Below are 20,605 nucleotides of genomic sequence, written 5' to 3' on the forward strand. Positions count from 1 at the left end.
AAGAGGAAACGAGTTTAAGGCGGATTGTATCTGCCGGAATAGGTGAAATCATTTTCCGTTCAAAATATTCCACCTCTGTGAAATATTTCTCGTATTATTGTTTGATTAGTCCTCTTTACAGTCTTTACACAACCGTGGAAAGCCATAATTTCTCTTATGTTTTATTTTACTGAAGTACTCAATTTATTCCGATAGGTAGTAAAAGTTACCTTATGAAAAATATTTTCCAGGAAATTTTAATCCATCCATATGGATTAAGGTTACACCGTAATGTAAGCTATTGGCGAGCCCCCGGTAGTAATCGAACCCGCGGCCTAGCTCTTACATGACAGACGCGTTCCCAACCAAGCTAATTACTTAGTGAAAGCAAGTCAACTCCCATGGCGTAGTGGTCACTGCGCTCGCCTTGCACCCGGGACACCCGGGTTCGATTCCCGATGGGGTCAAAAAAATTGCATCATGCAAATGATTGATTCCGTGACTGGCTGTTACGGGGCTCACTCAGGCTCGTGAGGAAAATGAATAGCTATGTAATATAAATGTGCATAGCGACCGGTGCCAGCATAGTAGGTAAACATTGTATGTTGGGATTATTGAGATACCTATTTGGAAAATCCTACAATGTTGCAGTGAGCATCAAAAATTGTAACATAATAACACAAAGAAATTGCCTTCATTTATCTTATTTTACATATTTCTTCATGATTCACAGTCGAGCACCGAAACGAAAATCATGACCGACGGCAACCGCTCGGTGCTGCTCATTTCCAAGATCACGCGCGACCAAATCGGTGACGTCACTTGTCGCGCCGAGAATGTCGCGGGCTCCGTCACCTGTACGGCGACACTGTCGCTGCTGCCCGAATCAGAAGTGACGGATGTGATGGAGTCCCCTCGCTTCATTAAGACTCCGGAGACTGCCAAAGTTATGGACGGACAGTCCGTTCTGTTTACCGCTCAGGTTGGTTATAGGTTTTTTTTTTTTGTTTGGAAACTGGTAACTGAGAAGTCTTATCGTCCCGAAAAAAGAGGTCTTATCGGTCTTATACTGAGAGGTCTTATCGTTCCGAAATAGAGAATCGAAAACGTGACTGAGCGCCTACTAGGCAGGTGCGTATCTTTTAAGGCTCTAAGCTACCTAGGCTGGCTAATTTCAGATTTTGGTAATTTCCTTGATATAAAATTGTCTTTTGATAACATTTGCGTTTTTAGTGAACGCCTGGAAATCCCCCTGATCTAAAATTAACTATGCAATGTGCACTGAATGTATCATTTAATTTCTGCCCATACGTCTTCCAAACTAACTGTCACTGCTATGGTCTTACCGTTCCGAAATCGAAGAGAGAAGGAAGACAGGATAGGAGAAAGCCAGCCGTTCCGAGAACGAACATTGTCCGTATAGGATTGATAGCAAAAGTTACCTTATGAAAAATATTTTCCAGGAAATTTTAATCCATCCATATGGATTAAGGTTACACCGTAATGTAAGCTATTGGCGAGGCGGTATGCCAATATATGTTTTTCTTCGGGCCTGGCTATGGCATACTGATATATATGTATTCTGTGAATCATTCCAATCATAATCATGCCTGGTGTCTGTGACTCTGTGTACATTAGGGAACGTTTCCATCACAGTACCAAAGCAGATAACTCGGCGATTATTGTTCATTCAAAGAGAAAGTAATATCTATCTATGTTTTTCTTCGGGCCTGGCTATGTATGTATCAGTATGCATATGTATTCTGTGAATCATTCCAATCATAATCATGCCTGGTGTCTGTGTACATTAGGGAACGTTTCCATCACAGTACCAAAGCAGATAACTCGGCGATTATTGTTCATTCAAAGAGAAAGTAATATCTATTCCTTCGAATTTATTTGTTCTATCAGGAATTATGATTATCGAGGATAGGATATTTTAGTTCCTGCTGTTTAATCTTTTTTGGGGATATTTATTTCTGCCCATACGTCTTCCAAACTAACTGTCACTGCTAAGGTCTTACCGTTCCGAAATCGAAGAGAGAAGGAAGACAGGATAGGAGAAAGCCAGCCGTTCCGAGAACGAACATTGTCAATCTTTTTTGGGGATATTTATCAGATCAGGTTTCGGTGTATTTAAGAAGACTAGATCCGACTAGTTAATCATATTTACGTAGGGAAGTGTCTCTTCTTAATTGATTGTGGTATGTGAGGCTACTCTTAGTGGGTTCAGATTGTAGTAAACTTTGGGGATATTTATCAGATCAGGTTTCGGTGTATTTAAGAAGACTAGATCCGACTAATTAATCATATTTACGTAGGGAAGTGTCTCTTCTTAATTGATTGTGGTATGTGAGGCTACTCTTAGTGGGTTCAGATTGTAGTAAACTTAAACTTGTGTAAGCTAATTTGAATCCAGAGGTTCAAGAGAAAAACTAGAAACAGGTGTGTTAGAAATCAAGGAAACAAGCTCTGGAAAGAAATTTGTACTAATTCATTGTTTGTCTGATTCCAACAGGTTACATTGACTCAAAGTCGTACAAGCAACCCGAATGGGTGAATCGAATGGAGGAACTGCAAGCGGCCACTAAAGGTAAAACAATGAAGAAACATCAGCTCAGTGTGTCAGGTTTGAAAAAGCATGGTAGTTTCGTGTCGTTGAACACATTGGTTGATTTGACTAACACGTGTGATACTGACGATGTTGCTAACACCGAACGAGATAGCCATGATGCAACAAGTCCATCCAATGGGAATGATGCACAACAATCAGAAGATCCAGTATCTGACAGTATAGCAACCATAGCGAGTGATACGAAACACAAAATCTCACGATTGCCCCAGATAGATGAACTATCCATAAAACCCACTATGGATGAATCCAAAGTGAAAATTGTACTGTCTACAAGAACATACGATGTTGCTAACACCGAACGAGATAGCCATGATGCAACAAGTCCATCCAATGGGAATGATGCACAACAATCAGAAGATCCAGTATCTGAGAGTATAGCAACCATAGCGAGTGATACGAAACACAAGATCTCACGATTGCCCCAGATAGATGAACTATCCATAAAACCCACTATGGATGAAATCCAGAGGTTCAAGAGAAAAACTAGAAACAGGTGTGTTAGAAATCAAGGAAACAAGCTCTGGAAACAAATTTGTAGTATTTGTACTAATTTATTGTATGTCTGATTCCAACAGGTTACATTGACTCAAAGTCGTACAAGCAACCCGAATGGGTGAATCGAATGGAGGAACTGCAAGCAGCCACTAAAGGTAAAACAATGAAGAAACATCAGCTCGGTGTGTCAGGTTTGAAAAAGCATGGTAGTTTCGTGTCGTTGAACACATTGGTTGATTTGACTAACACGTGTGATGCTGACGATGAAAGTTGTCATAGTTTCTCACTTTAATTGCTTTCCAATGCTTTTCCAGGCGAAGGCCGAGCCCAAGTTGGACGTTCAGGAGTCTGTGGAGGTGACGGCCGTCACCAGCAGTCGCAAAATCCCCGACGACGTTCCCATGGACGTCGAGAAGCCAGAAGATCGCGCCACGGTCGTCCAATCACCTCAAGAGCCTATCTCCGTTACTGAAACCATCTCGGAGGACACCGTTCTAGATTTACCACAAGAGAAGAAGAAGCCGAGGAAACCCAAGCTGAAGAAGCCGGAATCTTTCTCGCTGGAAGTGGAAGAGGTGCTGGCCAACTTGTCTCTGGAAGAGTTTGGCCCCGGCAAGGAATCCGTGAAGGAGATCGCCACCGTCAATATTATGATGAACAGGGGCGTCACTGTTGAAGAGGTAAGTTGTCTGTTTAGTTCCAGGAGTTCCAGCCTTGTGACAGGATACCCAAGGTCCTGAAAAGTGGGTAAATAGTCATTCTTAAACATGCCTGAAAAAAATTTCATTCATAAAATTATCCAATATAAATTTTGGAGGGCTCCTTAGGCGTAGGGAAATAAGGGATATGTTGTTTACAAATGTCGGGACATTGACCATTAAGCCATTTTCCTAAACAGGAAGGGATATTAAAACTACCCTAAAAGGGTAAATAGACATTATTAAACATGCCTGAAAAAAATTTCATTCATAAAATTATCCAATATAAATTTTGGAGGGCTCCTTAGGCGTAGGGCAATAAGGGATATGTTGTTTACAAATGTCGGGACATTGACCATTAAGCCATTTTCCTAAACAGGAAGGGATATTAAAACTACCCTAAAAACTTCAAACATGTACCAGATTTGTCATGATGATACAATAACATCCAAAGAATGCCAACAAAGTCTAATCTTCTGGCCCCAGGTGACCACCCTGTACGAGGCCGCAGAGTTTCCCAGTCTCCACTCGGAGGAGGCCCAATCCGCCATGGTCAAACTAGTCGAGCAAGTCGGCCACAGTGCTTTCATCAGTGAAGTAGTGACGGCCGAGTCAAGCGTACAGGAAACCCTCACCGGCGTGTTCAAGGCCTTCCTGAGGTCCATGCAAGTCGAACATCTCAGCGTGGAGGATGTGCTCACCCTGTTGGGACCGGAGGACTTCAAACCCCACACGTGGCGAGAGGAGCATGCACAGGAGGTGAGGTTTACAGCTGCTCTAACTTACTACCTTCCCCATCCGTAGCACAAGCTTCAGCTTTTACGGATGGGTATACTACCTTTTGTTGAATATTTATTTAATTGAGAGATTTGTGCCAAATAACTAATAATTGGAAAATTCTAAGTCCACAATTCCACATATAGTTAATGCCGTCAATCGATGGTGGATCGACGAGGTGAATGTTTGTTGTCGAGGCAGTGTACGGTTTCAGTCGACGTCGATCGACGGCTTCGACTGTGTGTAGATCCAGCTTTAGGAACAGGCTCGTATCCAGACTTTTAGCGAGGGGCGGGCCAAGAATACCAACTAAATATCAAATCTGACATCGGGAAAGCATGGAAACAAAGTAGCCATATGTTCTACAAAAAGTAAATTTTTGAAATGGTCTACAGTTTAACTCCTGTATTTAATTCTCCGTCAACAACACTTTCCATTTGTTCGGAGCTATTCTTCCAACTCCATACAGTGGATAGTCAGGAGGAGCTACAGGAGTTTCTTCTACTGGAGAGTCAATGTCACACGCATGATGATGGTGGTCTAGCAGCTGCCTTCGTCAAACCCAGCAAGTCAGACAAGTCTTCAGAATACTCAACACGTAGCTCGTCACAATCCTCTCACTCTTCTCTCTCCTCAACTAAATCCTCAAATACAAGCAAAGCGTCCAGGTCAGCCAGTGCCAAAAGTTCGATACCTCTCAAGTGTTCCTCTAGCACGAAGTCTTCCATAGCCAAACCAGCCAAGTCTTCAACATTAACAAGTACGAAGCAAACTCCTCCTGTTACAAAATCTCAGACCAGTTCTCCAAGCACATTGTCTGTGTCTTCTAGTTCTACCAGATCCACTAGAGGTGGCACCATACCAAGTGCTTCCACTATACCACGTATGACCTCTCCTAAACCCAGAAGTTCAGCTTATAGTAAAAGCTCAACTTCTAAAAAATAATCGTAAGTATTTGCGCTTTTATTTACCTTCCCTGTATTCTCCATCATTCCCTCAGGAATAGGCGGCATACAAAATTTGGTTTTATTCGATATTGAACTAAAAGGTTTATTTTTAATTATTGTGTTATATTTTGCATTGGTTGAAGTAGTTATTTTGATAGCTTTATGATTTACTCAACCTCATATAATTAGATACTAGTCCCTTTGCGTTGCCCTCCTTACTAATATTTCTTTTTCATGTGTGAGCAAACCTCTCTTATTGTGTGAGGAACTGAGTTTCCCACTTTATTTTGTGTCTCTTAGTAGACAAAAGCTCATTTCGTAGTTTGTTGTCTAGAGCGGCATAGATTATTGTTTGTGTGTTGCTTTAATTTGTTTGCATTGTTGCTGTTTTGTTTATTTTTTAGCAGTTCAACGTTAACGCTTAACACCCCCAACCGTTTCCGGCCGTCTTTCTCTTGATTGTGTAAGTATTTGGAAATGTCATTTCTATGATTCCTTTTTTGGCTCATTCAAGTTTAACTTTATTATTTTTATTTTTCTTTTTTTTTCGCCACCGAAAATTACCTGACTGCAACTATCGAATCACCGTTTCAGTAGCCATCTATCTCTGAATTCCCTATTAGAATTGTATTTAGGGTTGATGAACTAGAGTAGATAGATCTGTTTTATTGAAAAGAGTACACTCACCCTCGTAAGCACAGTATAGGAACTAATAAAAGTCACGGTAAAAAAAAAACACTGTTGCCCGAAAGGCCCTGTTGCCTGACATGACTTGTTTATCAAATGTCAAATAATAACTTCATGCGGTTGAATTCTATCTATAGTCTATACTTTTTCTCACAAACTATGTTTTGTCGACTTTCCAGCATCACAAGTAAAACCCAAATTCCTGGAAGAGCCAAGGGATGCCTGTGTCCACGAAGCAGAGACTGTGGTATTTGAAGCCACCTTCGAAGGATCACCCACTCCATGTAAGTAGCAAATCCTAATGTCCGGTTTCACAGTCACTTGGTCATTGTAAGCATCAGCTATTCCTTGTTTGGCTATTCGAGCTTACTATTACCAAGCGAAACCAAAGTCCAAACCTAAACCTTTTGGTGTCCAAGCACAACCGAAGTCCAAACCTAAACCTTTGAGTGTACACTGTACAAGCAAAACCAAAGTCCAAACCTAAACCTTCGAGTTTTTAAGTAAAAATCTAAATCTTAGAGTGTCCAAGCAAAAAAGTTGCAATTTCGGACTATGTTCTGTCAGTAATACCCTTTGGAAGAAAGTTTCAGCTGGATATGTAAATTTGTCAGAAAACACACTTTCTCTAGGTGTTTCGGACTATGTTCTGTCAGTAATACCCTTTGGAAGAAAGTTTCAGCTGGATATGTAAATTTGTCAGAAAACACACTTTCTCTAGGTATTAACAAGCACACCTTCTGACCGACCCGACACGATGTGACTCTCAAAATGTTAACGCCCCCTGTTCTTTCATCTCCAATTTTCCAGTGATCTCGTGGTACCACAACGGTCTCCTCATCCGAAACACGGACAATGTGAACGTTCGTATAACCGAGACTACTACCACCTGTACAATAACAGAGGTCATGGAGAACTCGGTGGGAATCTACACCATCAAAGCCGTGTCCCCTCTGGGCACCGCTGTCACCAAAGCCAAGCTCTACTGTGTTGGTAAGTCCATTTATACTTCCTTTCAGCTCATTAATCTTTAACAAATGTAGGCACTTGAAAAAAAAAAAGAGTGTTTCACTGCCGTTCTTATTTTGTAGCAATGAACCAGCTGCCACATTAGACGCATGTGGTCTGTGTCTTAGCATGCCCATCTCGGAGTATGCCTCTCATCAGATGGGCGAGAAGAGACACAATTCTTCCCATTGAGGTGCTGGGACTGCTGGGTCAATTGCCCAAATGTAACACCTGATAGCAACGTGGCTCAGCTTCATTGATTCATGGGGAACTGGTGCATTCGTTCATTAATTAATTCATTCATTTATTTAAAGATATCAGAATATAAGAAACTAACGAATGCTCTTTTGATGACAGATTTCGATCAGGAGAAGATGGAAGAAATAGAGAGGAAAGACCAGGAGGAAGAAGAAAAGAGGAAGCAAGTGGAAGAGGAAGAACGAAAGGAGAAAGAAGAATTCGAACAACTCATTGCCCAGACGATCCAAGTGAAAACTACCAAACGGAAGAAGACGAAGAAGATTCTCAAAGAAGAAAAAAGGCAAGATTTTTTTTTACCTCTTTGTTTTCATTTTATTGTCGTCTTAATGGTACAAAGGTACATTGTCGTCTTTAAAATGCCCGAAAAATCTTATGTAAAGTAATAAAATTAACATTTTTACACAGTATTATAAAACATTGTAGGTAATAAATTTTACTACAGTTTTTCACGTGTGATTTAAAATTTATACCCTACTGTTATTTCTATTTCAGCACGGAATCTCTACCAGAAGAAAAAACCGAACCTCTGGAAGTTAAAGCTCCAAAACCAGTAAGTAATCCCAAATCTTCTTTTTCGAAGCCCTACATAAACCAGTTACTAAAACCTACCTAATTTTATTGTAATAAAATTTGCGTTAAGGAATACCGCGCCTGTATGCTCGCATACTAGACAAATTTTATTACGTGACTGCAAAGTTGTCACTTTATTGTAATAAAATTTGCGTTAAGGAATACCGCGCCTGTATGCTCGCATACTAGACAAATTTTATTACGTGACTGCAAAGTTGTCAAAGGGGCGGGCCAAGAATACCAACTAAATATCAAATCTGACATCGGGAAAGCATGGAAACAAAGTAGTTATATGTTCTACAAAAAGTAAATTTTTGAAATGGTCTACAGTTTAACTCCTGTATTTAATTCTCCGTCAACAACACTTTCCATTTGTTCTTGCAGAAAATCGTGAGCGCTACTCAATTGGAGACAGCAGAGCGGACAGAATCCAAAGAAGTAACCCAAGGTAAGATTTTGCCTGCGTGTTGCCTAAATCATCGTAGTAATCATAAAAACATAGATTATAGAAACCATCACGACATTATTAAATCATCATGGAAATCGTCAACAACAAATCATCCGATTACATTGTCTGCCTTCCTATAAAATAAAACATAGGAGAAGGAAAGTAACAATCATTAAACAACTGATAATATTGTAGAAATCATCATGTAAATATACCATACACATAATCACTGCCATTATCATACGCCATATGATATCATAGAAATCATTTCTGCTTCCGTTCTGAAATGAAATTGACTTCCTGTGTCCTACTTTAGGGGTGGTTTCTAATTCGTTAGAAAATTCCATACACTTTCATTTTGTTTCCGCCCTTCCATAGTCTTCAAAGTGATTTACTCATTCCATCGGTTTGAGCTTATTTGGATTGATCAGAAAACTAGGTCTAGGTTCTGTGTATTAAGTTTTGTTTGGGCCACTTTATTTCAGAAATCATAACCACGACCACCACAAAAACAACTTTCAAAATCACAGGTACACTTCCCTCCTCTAACTTTCCTGTTAATTTTTACCCGTCTTGAGAATCTCGTTTCTATGTATTTTTCCACATGAATGCTAAGATTTTTTTTTTTTTTCATCTTAAAACCCTGTTAATTTTTACCCGTCTTGAGAATCTCGTTTCTATGTATTTTTCCACATGAATGCTAAGATTTTTTTTTAATCCCATCTTAAAACTTACCTGAAATGACAGTCTTTCCCTTTCCTTTTATCTCGGAATGACATTTTATACTCTTCATCATGAATGGTTTGCATGTTTGTCTTCTTGTAAGAAGGCTCCACAACTGCGAATCCCATCTTGAAACTTACCTGAAATGACAGTCTTTCCATTTCCTTTTATCTCGGAATGACATTTTATACTCTTCATCATGAATGGTTTGCATGTTTGTCTTCTTGTAAGAAGGCTCCACAACTGCGTGGACCATTTTCATTTTTCTGACTCTTTAGCACTATACCTGAAATCGCGCCTGGAAATGAGGTATACTTATTGAACAAATCTTTTGTACATGACTGTTGACGTTCGCGGTCGCGCGCCTAAGGACACTGATTCTTAAGGGAAATAATGTATGTCGATCGAAAAATTATAATTATTTGTTAAGGAATTTTTCTCGATGATCCTTCCGTATGTTCATTTTAGACTAACCTGAAATCGCGCCTGGAAATGAGGTATACGTATTGAACAAATCTTTTGTACATGACTGTTGACGTTCGCGGTCGCGCGCCTAAGGACACTGATTCTCAAGGGAAATAATGTATGTCGATCGAAAAATTATAATTATTTGTTAAGGAATTTTTCTCGATGATCCTTCCGTATGTTCATTTTAGACTTTTAGATACGTGTCTTGGGATCCTAGATTTGTACTACACATATACTTGTGACGCTCTATTCCTTTCTTGCAATAGAGTTCTTCAAATCTTTCACTTCGATAAATAATCATGTCTTTAGGTTTTAGGTACATACATTTTTTTTAGAAACAGCCTTCGCTGCGCATTGTGTGATTTTAGTGAATTGAAAATTAAATCTTATATTATAAGAACGAGATCCATTCACTCATTCACATTTCACACACTGATCGCTCTATCTCTAGAACCACAATACCTAGAAAGCTGAAATTTGGTAGGAATATTCCTTTTATGGTCTAGGTGTGCAATAAGAAAGGATTTTGCGAAAATCTAAACCGATCCTGAGATATGATCAATTTTTGATCGCTAAAATCACCATAAGAAATACACAGAGTGCAGAGACTGAGGGAGAGAAAACTTTTCCTCGCTCGCCTAATATTGAGTTTCGTTTATGTTTTTAGTTTGATAACTACAAGTTCGGCCATGCCTTTTCCACAAGTTTGGCCATGCCTCGGGATGAACTAGCGGGATTCCGGAGCGACTACAAGTTCGGCCATGCCTTTTCCACAAGTTTGGCCATGCCTCGGGATGAACTAGCGGGATTCCGGAGCGAAGCGACGAATTCAGCTAGTACTATATCAAACCTCTTTGAAAAAATCAAATCATAGCAACTAGCAACCCTGCATCCCTGCAATAGTCGGCCATGCCTTTTCCACAAGTTTGGCCATGCCTCGGGATGAACTAGCGGGATTCCGGAGCGAAGCGACGGAATTCACCATGCCTTTTCCACAAGTTTGGCCATGCCTCGGGATGAACTAGCGGGATTCCGGAGCGAAGCGACGGAATTCAGCTAAATTATAATATTATTGATAACCCAGTTTACCTAATATAAGGTATTCATTTAAGTTTTTATTTTTTAATGCTGCTGCTGTTTTTATTAGAAACAGCCTTCGCTGTGCATTGTGTGATTTTAGTGAATTGAAAATTAAATTAAATTATAATATTATTGATAACCCAGTTTACCTAATATAAGGTATTCATTTAAGTTTTTATTTTTTAATGCTGCTGCTGTTTTTATAGTATTTAGTTTTGCTTTTTAATTAAAACAATTGCTAATTAATATAATACATAGGTACCTAGTTCATTGGTACCGATCCAATTTTCTTTTCTTTTTCATTTAAGCTTATAGTATTACATTGCTTATAATAATGCTTTCGACCTTCTTTTTTTTATACTCACACAACGATTTATCATTATCTTTCAACTGATGGTGAGTCTTAATTGAATTTACATTTGTAAGTATTCCTTAGTTTATCTTGTATCTTTTTTATTATTAATTTTGCTCTAACCACCTTTTGCTATAATTTATTTTCAAGAGAACTTTTCCCATAACACATTTTGTAATACACCATTCTATTGCTTGACACTCTCGCTATTAGTTTACAGAACAAGGTAACCAAACTCCTTATAACATTACTTACATACATCGTCATGTCAAATAGAACTCACCACATTAGCTATTAGTTTACAGAACAAGGTAACCAAACTCCTTATAACATTACTTACATACATCGTCATGTCAAATAGAACTCACCACATTATACTTCTACTTACCTATTCATTTTCAATCATTTCGCTACTATTTAAACAATTAACATCAACTTCACTTTCCATTGCGCAAATGACAACATTAACATATTGTATTTCTTTCTTTTGTAACTTTTCACAGAATCCACAACATCACGAAAAGAAAAAGTTACAAAAGCGAAAAAAATCAAAAAAGAAAAGGAAGATAGAAATGATAAAGAAGAAGAGGAAGAAATAACTGTCGAAAAGAAAAAAGTGGTTAGAAAACTTGTTAAATCAAAACAACAGTCTATAACTTCAGACTCAGAACCAACAGAAACTGTTGAAGACATTGACACGGTACCTATTCAACCAGTAAAAGCTCTTCCTGTTGAAACCAGCAAACAAATTGTTGAAAGTGTACCAGAATCTTCCATTACACAACTAGGAGAGAAGAGTGATATAGTAGGACAGGTTGAAGTTAAAATTATACCATTAGTAAGTGTTGAAACCAATATTATTGTAAGTGGAGATAAAGAAGAAGATACCATTCCCGTCTTGCCAAGTAAAACGAGTCAAGCAGTATTGAATATTGACACAAATGAACCGGTTACTGTGAGGGAGGCAAATGTTCAGGAAACAACTAATCAATTCACGAGCAAATTTAAACCTCTAACATTTAATGCGACTCCTGGCGTGACCCCTAGTGAAAGTGTGATTGTTTCTGAAATCAACATAGATCAGGATATTGCAGAAACGAAAACTTCGTTGGACCAACCAAAGGAAGCCCATATGGTTTTAACAACTCATGAAGCTGCCATAACTCAAGAAATTCAACCATCCGACAAAGAAGAAGATATTCAAGCGACAAAATTGCCCATGACTGCAACAGCAAAAGCTAATTTTATTCCTCAAGAAGGTATTTCTGTCACCGAAATAACACAAGGAGACAGTGAACAAACAGTACCATACTTAATTAAACCTTTGCCTGTGTCACCAAGAGTAGAAATTCCATCATCTGAATCAATAGAGGTGACGGAAATATTCAGTGAAATTAAACCTGAAAAATATTACCCGGAATTGATTGTTCCCACCGAAGTTGCAGATGAGTCTGTAGTACCAGGAAACAAATTGGTCCAGAAGAGTGAAATGCTCTTGCCGGAAAAAGAAGGAACTTTCAATGCACAGAAAATACCTGAAGAAAAACATGCAGAAATAAAGCTTTCACTTGACAAGTCAATCATAATATCTGAACAGCAAGTACACGAAAAAGAAGAACAATTTTTACCTGAAAAACAAATAGGTAAAAGTACAGTTTCTACTACATTCACACCTTGTGAAGGCATAGAAGTTTCCGAAATACAAGGAGAATTGAAAGAACAAGAATTAGTCATTGATAAAGTTGATGAAAAGAAAGGTGATATTGTTGTAGATAACAAAGAGTCCATCATTGCTAGCATCAATATTCCTATTGAAAGAGAACAAAGCCTCTCACCTGAATCGCATCCCTTTACTAAAAAAGCTGATTTAAAATTAGAGGGTTTAGAAACTTCAAATATTTCGGAAACATTTATTCATGAAAGTGAAACTCAGTTTGATTCTGGGGATCGCCCAAAGGGAATTTATCCTTTAACTTCCCTGCAACCTTTGGAATCTATTGAAATCACCGAAACTCAACCTGGAGATTTCCCAGGAAATTTCGTAAACCCACTAAAATATTCTATTGATAAAGCAAATCCAACCTACGAGACTGTTGAATCCAAACAAATATCAGAAATTGTAGCCCAAGAAAAAGAGAGTCCGCTAGAAATAAGTGAAATTCCTACACCTAAAACTGTGACTCAAGATATCAGTGGTTTGAAAAGTGTTCAAATAACGCAAACATTGCCAGCAGAAAAAGAAGATGTGTTCAAAAGTCCACAAACTCCAGAAAGTCACAAAGGAAGAGCAGTGCCTGGCCACCCTTTCCATTCATTAATTGTTGAAGAGATTCATTCAGAAAATACTACTGGAGAAGTAAAACAAGAATCGTTACCTGTCCAAACAGTGAAAATTAAACAAGATGCTCATCAAGAAACAATAATACAAGAAGTAATTTGTGATGAATCCGTGGGTGAGACTACTATCAAAAAATCAGAAACAAAATCAGTCGAAATTGAAATGATCCCCGAAGAAAGTATTGAAGTAACTGAAGTTTTGTTGAATGAAAAAGAAAAAGAATATGAGCAACCTCAGTTACCTTCTCAAGTTTTTGCTGAAAAATCAATTAGACCACAAGAAGCTATTGAAACCTCGGAGGTTGTATCCCAATATGAATCTTCAAGGTTATCTCCTGAGACAGTCATACAATCCATGGCTGTAACTGGAACAACTCCGCTTGAAAGTATTTCCGTAACTCAATATGAAACATCTGAAAAAGAAACAACACTTCCAAATGACATACTTCCAGAAATGAAAAAAGCAACATTAGATTTTCATGATGAAAAGAGGGAAGTGTGTATTACCCAAGTAGAAATAGCTGAAAAAGAAGAAAACTTACAATCCGCAGATACTCCTAAGTCCGCTGTTGCAAACACAAGTATTTCAGGTCACAAAATAGCCGTTAAAACCGAAATACTGCCCGAACAAGACTTTGAAAATCTTACAATAACAGAAGATAAGAAGAGACTAGCATCCGTTGGAAATGTACCTCATCAAGAGGTTGTCATAACTGAAGTAAATGTTTCTGAACAAGAAAAGGATCTTGCTAAATTTAAACCAGGGTCAAAGGAAGCAACAGTTACTATAATCCCAGAGGAGGCAGTTAATGTGACAGAAGTCATATCCGCGGACAATGAAAGTATCCTAGTGAAAGATAAAAAACCTGAAGGCCAGACGGCTAGTACCGTCGTTTTGGAACAAGAGGTTGCTGAAAAGTCTGAAATCATGGCAAATATTAGCACTGGTGTATTAGAAGTAAAGGCTCCTAAAGAAGCACAGGCAAATATTTCTCATGATTCTTTACAGCATGTGATTTCATCAGAACCCATTACAGGAGAAAGAGAAAGTGAATTTACTACCTCACCTAAACCGAGTTTCAAGTCTGCAAATTTGAACTTCGAAGAAGAACAAGCTCTAAGTGTTACAGAAGTTACTACTACTGACACAGAATCACCAATGACAGAAAAAGAACAACCTAAAGAAAGGTTTGCATCTTATGATATTAAGGGACAAAAGGTCGCTGCTGTTTCAGAACCCTTTGTCGAAATTTCCACTGGAGAAATCGATGAATTTAATCCATCTGTTTCAAAAGCTGAATCTGAAAATATTCCATTTGAAGCTATCGTCAGTACTGAAGTATTGCCTTCAGAGGCGGAGGGTAGATATAATGAGGATATTAAACCTGATCTAAAGCAAGCCAAACCTTCATTCAATGAAGAAATCGGCGTAACAGTGAGTATTGTTACCTGTGAAGATAAAGAAGGACCTTTGAAAGAAGATAATGTTCCTATCGAGAAGGCCCGCCATTCTCATACAGAAGGACATCCTGTAGCATCATTTTCTGAAATCATGCTGTTGGGCTCTTCATCTGATCTTGAAATTACCAAACCGAAAACCATGCAAGCAAACATAGAGCAATCTCCTTACCAATGTCTCGTTCAAAACATTGTATCTCCTAATGAAAAAGAAGCAGAATTTGAAGGGAAATTGAAATTTAATTCTGAACAAGCAAATGTAAGTTTTGAAGAAGGTCAGAGTACTACAGTATTTGAGGTTGTTACTGGACAATCAGAGGAAGAGTTGAAAAAAGACATTGTTCCGGAGAAAAAATGTGCAACAGTAAACTTTACAGAAAAGAAAGTAGCACAAACATCAGAGGTCATCTGTGATGTAGCAGTAAATGATTTTAAACCAAATGATATCCCTCTAAACAAAGCTAATGTTTCCCATACGGTCGTTGAAAGTATAATTACAACTGAAGTTGATGTAAAAGAGAAAGAAGGCGAGTACACCCATGAGAACATATTACAGGATCACCAAACTGCAAAACCTATAATTGACGAAAATGAAATTCTTCGAAGTCTTGTCATATCTCAGAATATACCAGAGGAGAAAGAAGAACAGTTTGAAGGAAAAGCCAAGCCAACTTCTAAAACGGCTGCTATAACTTTGCAAGAGCAAAATAGTTTACCAACCGTTGAAGAAGTTACACTTTTGGACAGAACAACTCCATTCCTGCAGGAAGATAATGTAGAAAGACATGCCATACCAGATATACAAAATCAGACCGTAGTAGCTCAAAAGTATGAAGTTATTACTAATTTATCAGAGGGTTCATTGTTAACAGATAAACCAAAAACCTCAACAGCCACAGTACAGCAAGATACTTTCGAAGGTATTGTCCACTCTGAAATCTTGATTCAAGATACGGAGACCAAGTTAAATGAAGAAATTAAACCTTCTGAAAAAACAGCTAACTTAAATATTGAAACTCGTGAAGCAGTATGTACACTTCAAGTTGATGTTCAGGATACTGAACAAAATTACACTGTTGAAGAACCAGATGAACAAAAAGCCAAATCTGAATTTATACCTAACCTGGTTGCAGAAAAAATTGAAATAATTCCTGAACAAGATTTGTCAGAGATCATAACTCCCGTGGTTGGGGCCTCTCAAGCCAAATCAACTATTATTCCCCACAAAAGTATCATTCAAAGCACAACTGAAGTGTCGGAATCAGAAAAAGAATTCAAAGACACATTTGTACCTGTTGGGAAAACAGCAAACATACAAATAACCGAGGATACTTCAATTAACGTATCTGAAATTCAATTAGCCGACAAAGAAGATGCTCTTCTTGTTCCGGAAAAACAACCTGTGTTCCAAGCTCATGCTAATATTACTGGTCAGGAAGTAGCAATAACCACTGAAACTGTTCCATCACTGAGTGTATCTGACGTAAAAGAAAATGTAAAACACGTTACAAATACAGCCAACATAGAACAAACTACATTATCTGGTCTAACGCAAACACAAGTGCATGTACTTGACAAAGAACAAGATTTCCAAACGTCTACAAGAGCCACATCACAATCTGCCACTGTTACATTTGAAGAAGGTCAATCTATTAATGTTACAACTCATACTATTACTGATACTGCTGATGAATTTCATGTTTCAGAAAAGCCGCTTAAAGTTTCTGCGAAAATTGAAATTTCCACTCAAGATTCTATTCAACAATTAGATGTACGAGCTGAATCACACTCTGAGCCATTAAGCATTGATATTCCAAGAACTGTTAATATTGTTCCTACTCAGACCGTTCTTGAAGGAATAGGAGTGTCGGAAAATATCGTTCAAGAGTCTGAATCAGAATGGGTAGACAAAAAAGAAACGAAAACTTCCCAAGCAAGTGTAAAGTTAGAACCACAAGAAGTATTGTCAGTGTCGGAAATAGATGTACAAGAAAAAGAGGGTGCGTTACCTACTAGTAAAATTCCCAAGTTAGCTCAAGCTACTCCAAATGTCTCAGAACAAAAAGTTGCACAAAAAAGTGAAATTATACCCGAAAGTAGTACTAAAGAGTTGTGCGACTTGGTACCAGAAACTGGAAATGCTCTTTTAAGCACAGTTTCATTAGAACATTTAACACAGACACAACCATCAGTGCAAGAACCTTCTGAAAAAGAGTTTGAAGTTCCTCAAAATGACCTAAAAACAGGCGCTATAGCTATTGAAAGCCGTGGAGAAATCGCTACAAAATCTGAAGTTTTAATTCACGAAAAAGAAAAGATGTTGAACTTAGTTCAAAAGCCAAAGCTTGAGAAAGCTAAAGGAGATATTATTGACCAAGAAGCACTTATATCATCACAAAATGTCCCCCTTGAAAAAACAAATAGCCTTCTTGAATTCAAATCACCTAAAAAGATATCTGCTATCAAGGAATGTATTCCTTTCGAAAGTATTGAGCAAGCTGAAGTTTTGGTCCAAGAAAGCGATGATATTTTGAATATTGAAAAGGAAAAAGGATACAAAGTAAAAGCAACATTTCAAGAGGTGGAAAGCGTAAACGTTCATGAAGTGATACCACAAGAAAAAGAGGACGTGAGTAAAGATTCCAAACTTCCAACTCAAGAAAAAGCCAACTTAAAGTTAACACCAATGGAAAGCTTGCAGCACACCGAGATTGTTTCTGATAGTTCTGTAGCTGATTTACCTACTGCTCCTGCTGATTTCAAGGTTGCCAGAAGAGGATTACCAGCGGAACAACAAAGTGTAGAAGTATCAATGGCATCTACTCATGAATCGGAAGGTTTACTAGATGAATCTAAAGTTTCAACTGCAAAAGCGCCCATTGTATTTGAACCACTAGACAGCATACAAATTACAGAAATCAATCCAGAGGAAAATCTAGGTAAGTGCTATATCCAACATTTTAATAATTTTACCACTTTAGCTAAAATTTTGCGTATGTACGTAGATCGTTTAATTGCGTAGTTAATTCAAGTTTTCATTCATTTCATTTTAATATTATTAGATATTATTTTTAGATATATTTGAGTTATTATTTCTTGTCTTGTCATATCTTATAGCTGCAATTTTAGATATAGGATCACAAAGCATGTCTCCTAATGTATTGTCCCAGTAGATTCTGTGTCTCTGTTTAATTGTTCCTGCCATGAGGTTACCCTGTAAATATTTGCACCCCTTTAACTAGTAAATCAACCAAGCATATTGATACTCAACTCCAACCATTCATTGGGTATTATTATTCCATTCACATTATCTACTTTTATTCTATTTTACATTCAGGTAGACAGAGCTAATTTATTGGGTAGGTTTTGTACATTTAAGATACTTTTTTGTATCCACAAAACATGTTACAATTTTTCAGGCACACTACAAGAAAAACCACGCAAATCACAGTTCATTGCATCACAACATGTATCAGAAATAATACCTAGCCTAATAAATCTAGAAACTACAACAGAAATGATAGAAGGTGAACATTTAATTGAACGACCAAAGTACACTGGAACAACAGAGATCACAGAAACACACACTATTGAAGGTTCTATGCATGCTATTAAAAGACGAACCATTCTTAGAAAAGGCCAATCTGGACTTGGCTCTGAAAAAGACGAGGACATTATAATTGAAGAAATATTTAAATTAGATGATTTACCTGTATCAAATAAAAATGGTAAGTTCCAAGTAGTCGATATGAAAATACTTGTGCTCGATTCATCAGGAAATGAAAAGGAAATTTCAGCAGACGATAAACAGTATGCAGACATTATAAAAGACGTAGTAGATAACACCGAGGCTCCAACAGAAGATGCATCTACAACAGATATTAAATCCGAAACATCCAAACGTAAGAAGATTGTCAAGAAGAAGAAAATTACCAAAAAAATAAAAGACGGTAAAGAGGAAGTTACTGTCGAAGAAGCACCAGTCGAAGTAACAGAGCTTCCTGTCGATGAGGTAATACCCGAATTTGCCAAAGAAGTCGAAGACAAACCAGAAGAAGTAACGTCCACTGAAGTCCAAACGCAAACTTCAGTTGATTCTAAAGGCAAGAAAATTGTCAAGAAGAAGAAAATCATCAAGAAAATAAAAGACGGTAATGAGGAAGTTACTGTCGAAGAAGCACCAGTCGACGTAACAGAGCTTCCTGTCGATGAGATAATACCTGAATTTGCCAAAGAAGTCGAAGACAAACCTGAGGAAGTAACCTCTACGGAAGTTCAAACACAGACTTCAGTAGATTCCAAGGGCAAGAAAATTGTCAAGAAGAAGAAAATCATCAAGAAAATAAAAGACGGTAAAGAGGAAGTTACTGTCGAAGAAGCACCAGTCGAAGTAACAGAGCTTCCTGTCGATGAGATAATACCTGAATTCGCCAAAGAAGTCGAAGATAAACCGGAAGAAGTGACGTCCACTGAAGTCCAAACGCAAATTTCAGTTGATTCTAAAGGCAAGAAAATTGTCAAGAAGAAGAAAATCATCAAGAAAATAAAAGATGGTAAAGAGGAAGTTACTGTCGAAGAAGCACCAGTCGAAGTAACAGAGCTTCCTGTCGATGAGATAATACCTGAATTCGCCAAAGAAGTCGAAGACAAACCTGAGGAAGTAACCTCTACGGAAGTTCAAACACAGACTTCAGTAGATTCCAAGGGCAAGAAAATTGTCAAGAAGAAGAAAATCATAAAGAAAATAAAAGACGGTAAAGAGGAAGTTACTGTCGAAGAAGCACCAGTCGAAGTAACAGAGCTTTTTGTCGATGAGATAATACCTGAATTCGCCAAAGAAGTCGAAGATAAACCGGAAGAAGTGACGTCCACTGAAGTCCAAACGCAAATTTCAGTTGATTCTAAAGGCAAGAAAATTGTCAAGAAGAAGAAAATAATCAAGAAAATAAAAGACGGTAAAGAGGAAGTTACTGTCGAAGAAGCACCAGTCGAAGTAACAGAGCTTCCTGTCGATGAGATAATACCTGAATTCGCCAAAGAAGTCGAAGATAAACCGGAAGAAGTGACGTCCACTGAAGTCCAAACGCAAACTTCAGTTGATTCTAAAGGCAAGAAAATTGTCAAGAAAAAGAAAGTCATCAAGAAAATAAAAGATGGTAAAGAGGAAATTACTGTTGAAGAAACACCAGTCGAAGTGACAGAGTTACCAAAAGAGGAAATTGTACAAGAGATAGCTAAAATTGTGGAAGACAAACCTGAGGAAGTAACCTCTACGGAAGTTCAAACACAGACTTCAGTAGATTCCAAGGGCAAGAAAATTGTCAAGAAGAAGAAAATCATAAAGAAAATAAAAGACGGTAAAGAGGAAGTTACTGTCGAAGAAGCACCAGTCGAAGTAACAGAGCTTCCTGTCGATGAGGTAATACCTGAATTTACCAAAGAAGTCGAAGATAAACCGGAAGAAGTGACGTCCACTGAAGTCCAAACGCAAACTTCAGTTGATTCTAAAGGCAAGAAAATTGTCAAGAAGAAGAAGAAAATCATCAAGAAAATAAAAGACGGTAAAGAGGAAGTTACTGTCGAAGAAGCACCAGTCGAAGTAATAGAGCTTCCTGTCGATGAGATAATACCTGAATTTGCCAAAGAAGTCGAAGATAAACCGGAAGAAGTGACGTCTACTGA

General features: G+C 38.0%; 1 protein-coding gene across 1 annotated transcript in view; it reads left to right on the forward strand.

Moving 5' to 3' along the window:
* The window catches only part of LOC103518851 (titin), a gene marked incomplete at both ends in the record, with an annotated part of 44,739 nt that extends 24,139 nt beyond the window's left edge, over positions 1-20,600 (forward strand). The window contains 13 exons of the mRNA XM_026830535.1: positions 713-965; positions 2,498-3,148; positions 3,190-3,341; positions 3,424-3,789; positions 4,294-4,566; positions 5,032-5,467; positions 6,398-6,502; positions 7,029-7,211; positions 7,584-7,767; positions 7,980-8,037; positions 8,442-8,505; positions 11,632-17,862; positions 18,343-20,600. Coding sequence (XP_026686336.1) covers positions 713-965; positions 2,498-3,148; positions 3,190-3,341; positions 3,424-3,789; positions 4,294-4,566; positions 5,032-5,467; positions 6,398-6,502; positions 7,029-7,211; positions 7,584-7,767; positions 7,980-8,037; positions 8,442-8,505; positions 11,632-17,862; positions 18,343-20,600 — 11,214 coding nt within the window. The remainder of the gene's footprint in view (positions 1-712; positions 966-2,497; positions 3,149-3,189; positions 3,342-3,423; positions 3,790-4,293; positions 4,567-5,031; positions 5,468-6,397; positions 6,503-7,028; positions 7,212-7,583; positions 7,768-7,979; positions 8,038-8,441; positions 8,506-11,631; positions 17,863-18,342) is intronic.
* Positions 20,601-20,605: the final 5 nt, after the last annotated feature.

The sequence above is a fragment of the Diaphorina citri genome, unplaced genomic scaffold (genome assembly GCF_000475195.1).
Source record: "Diaphorina citri unplaced genomic scaffold, Diaci psyllid genome assembly version 1.1 scaffold2387, whole genome shotgun sequence".
NCBI lineage: Eukaryota > Metazoa > Arthropoda > Insecta > Hemiptera > Psyllidae > Diaphorina > Diaphorina citri.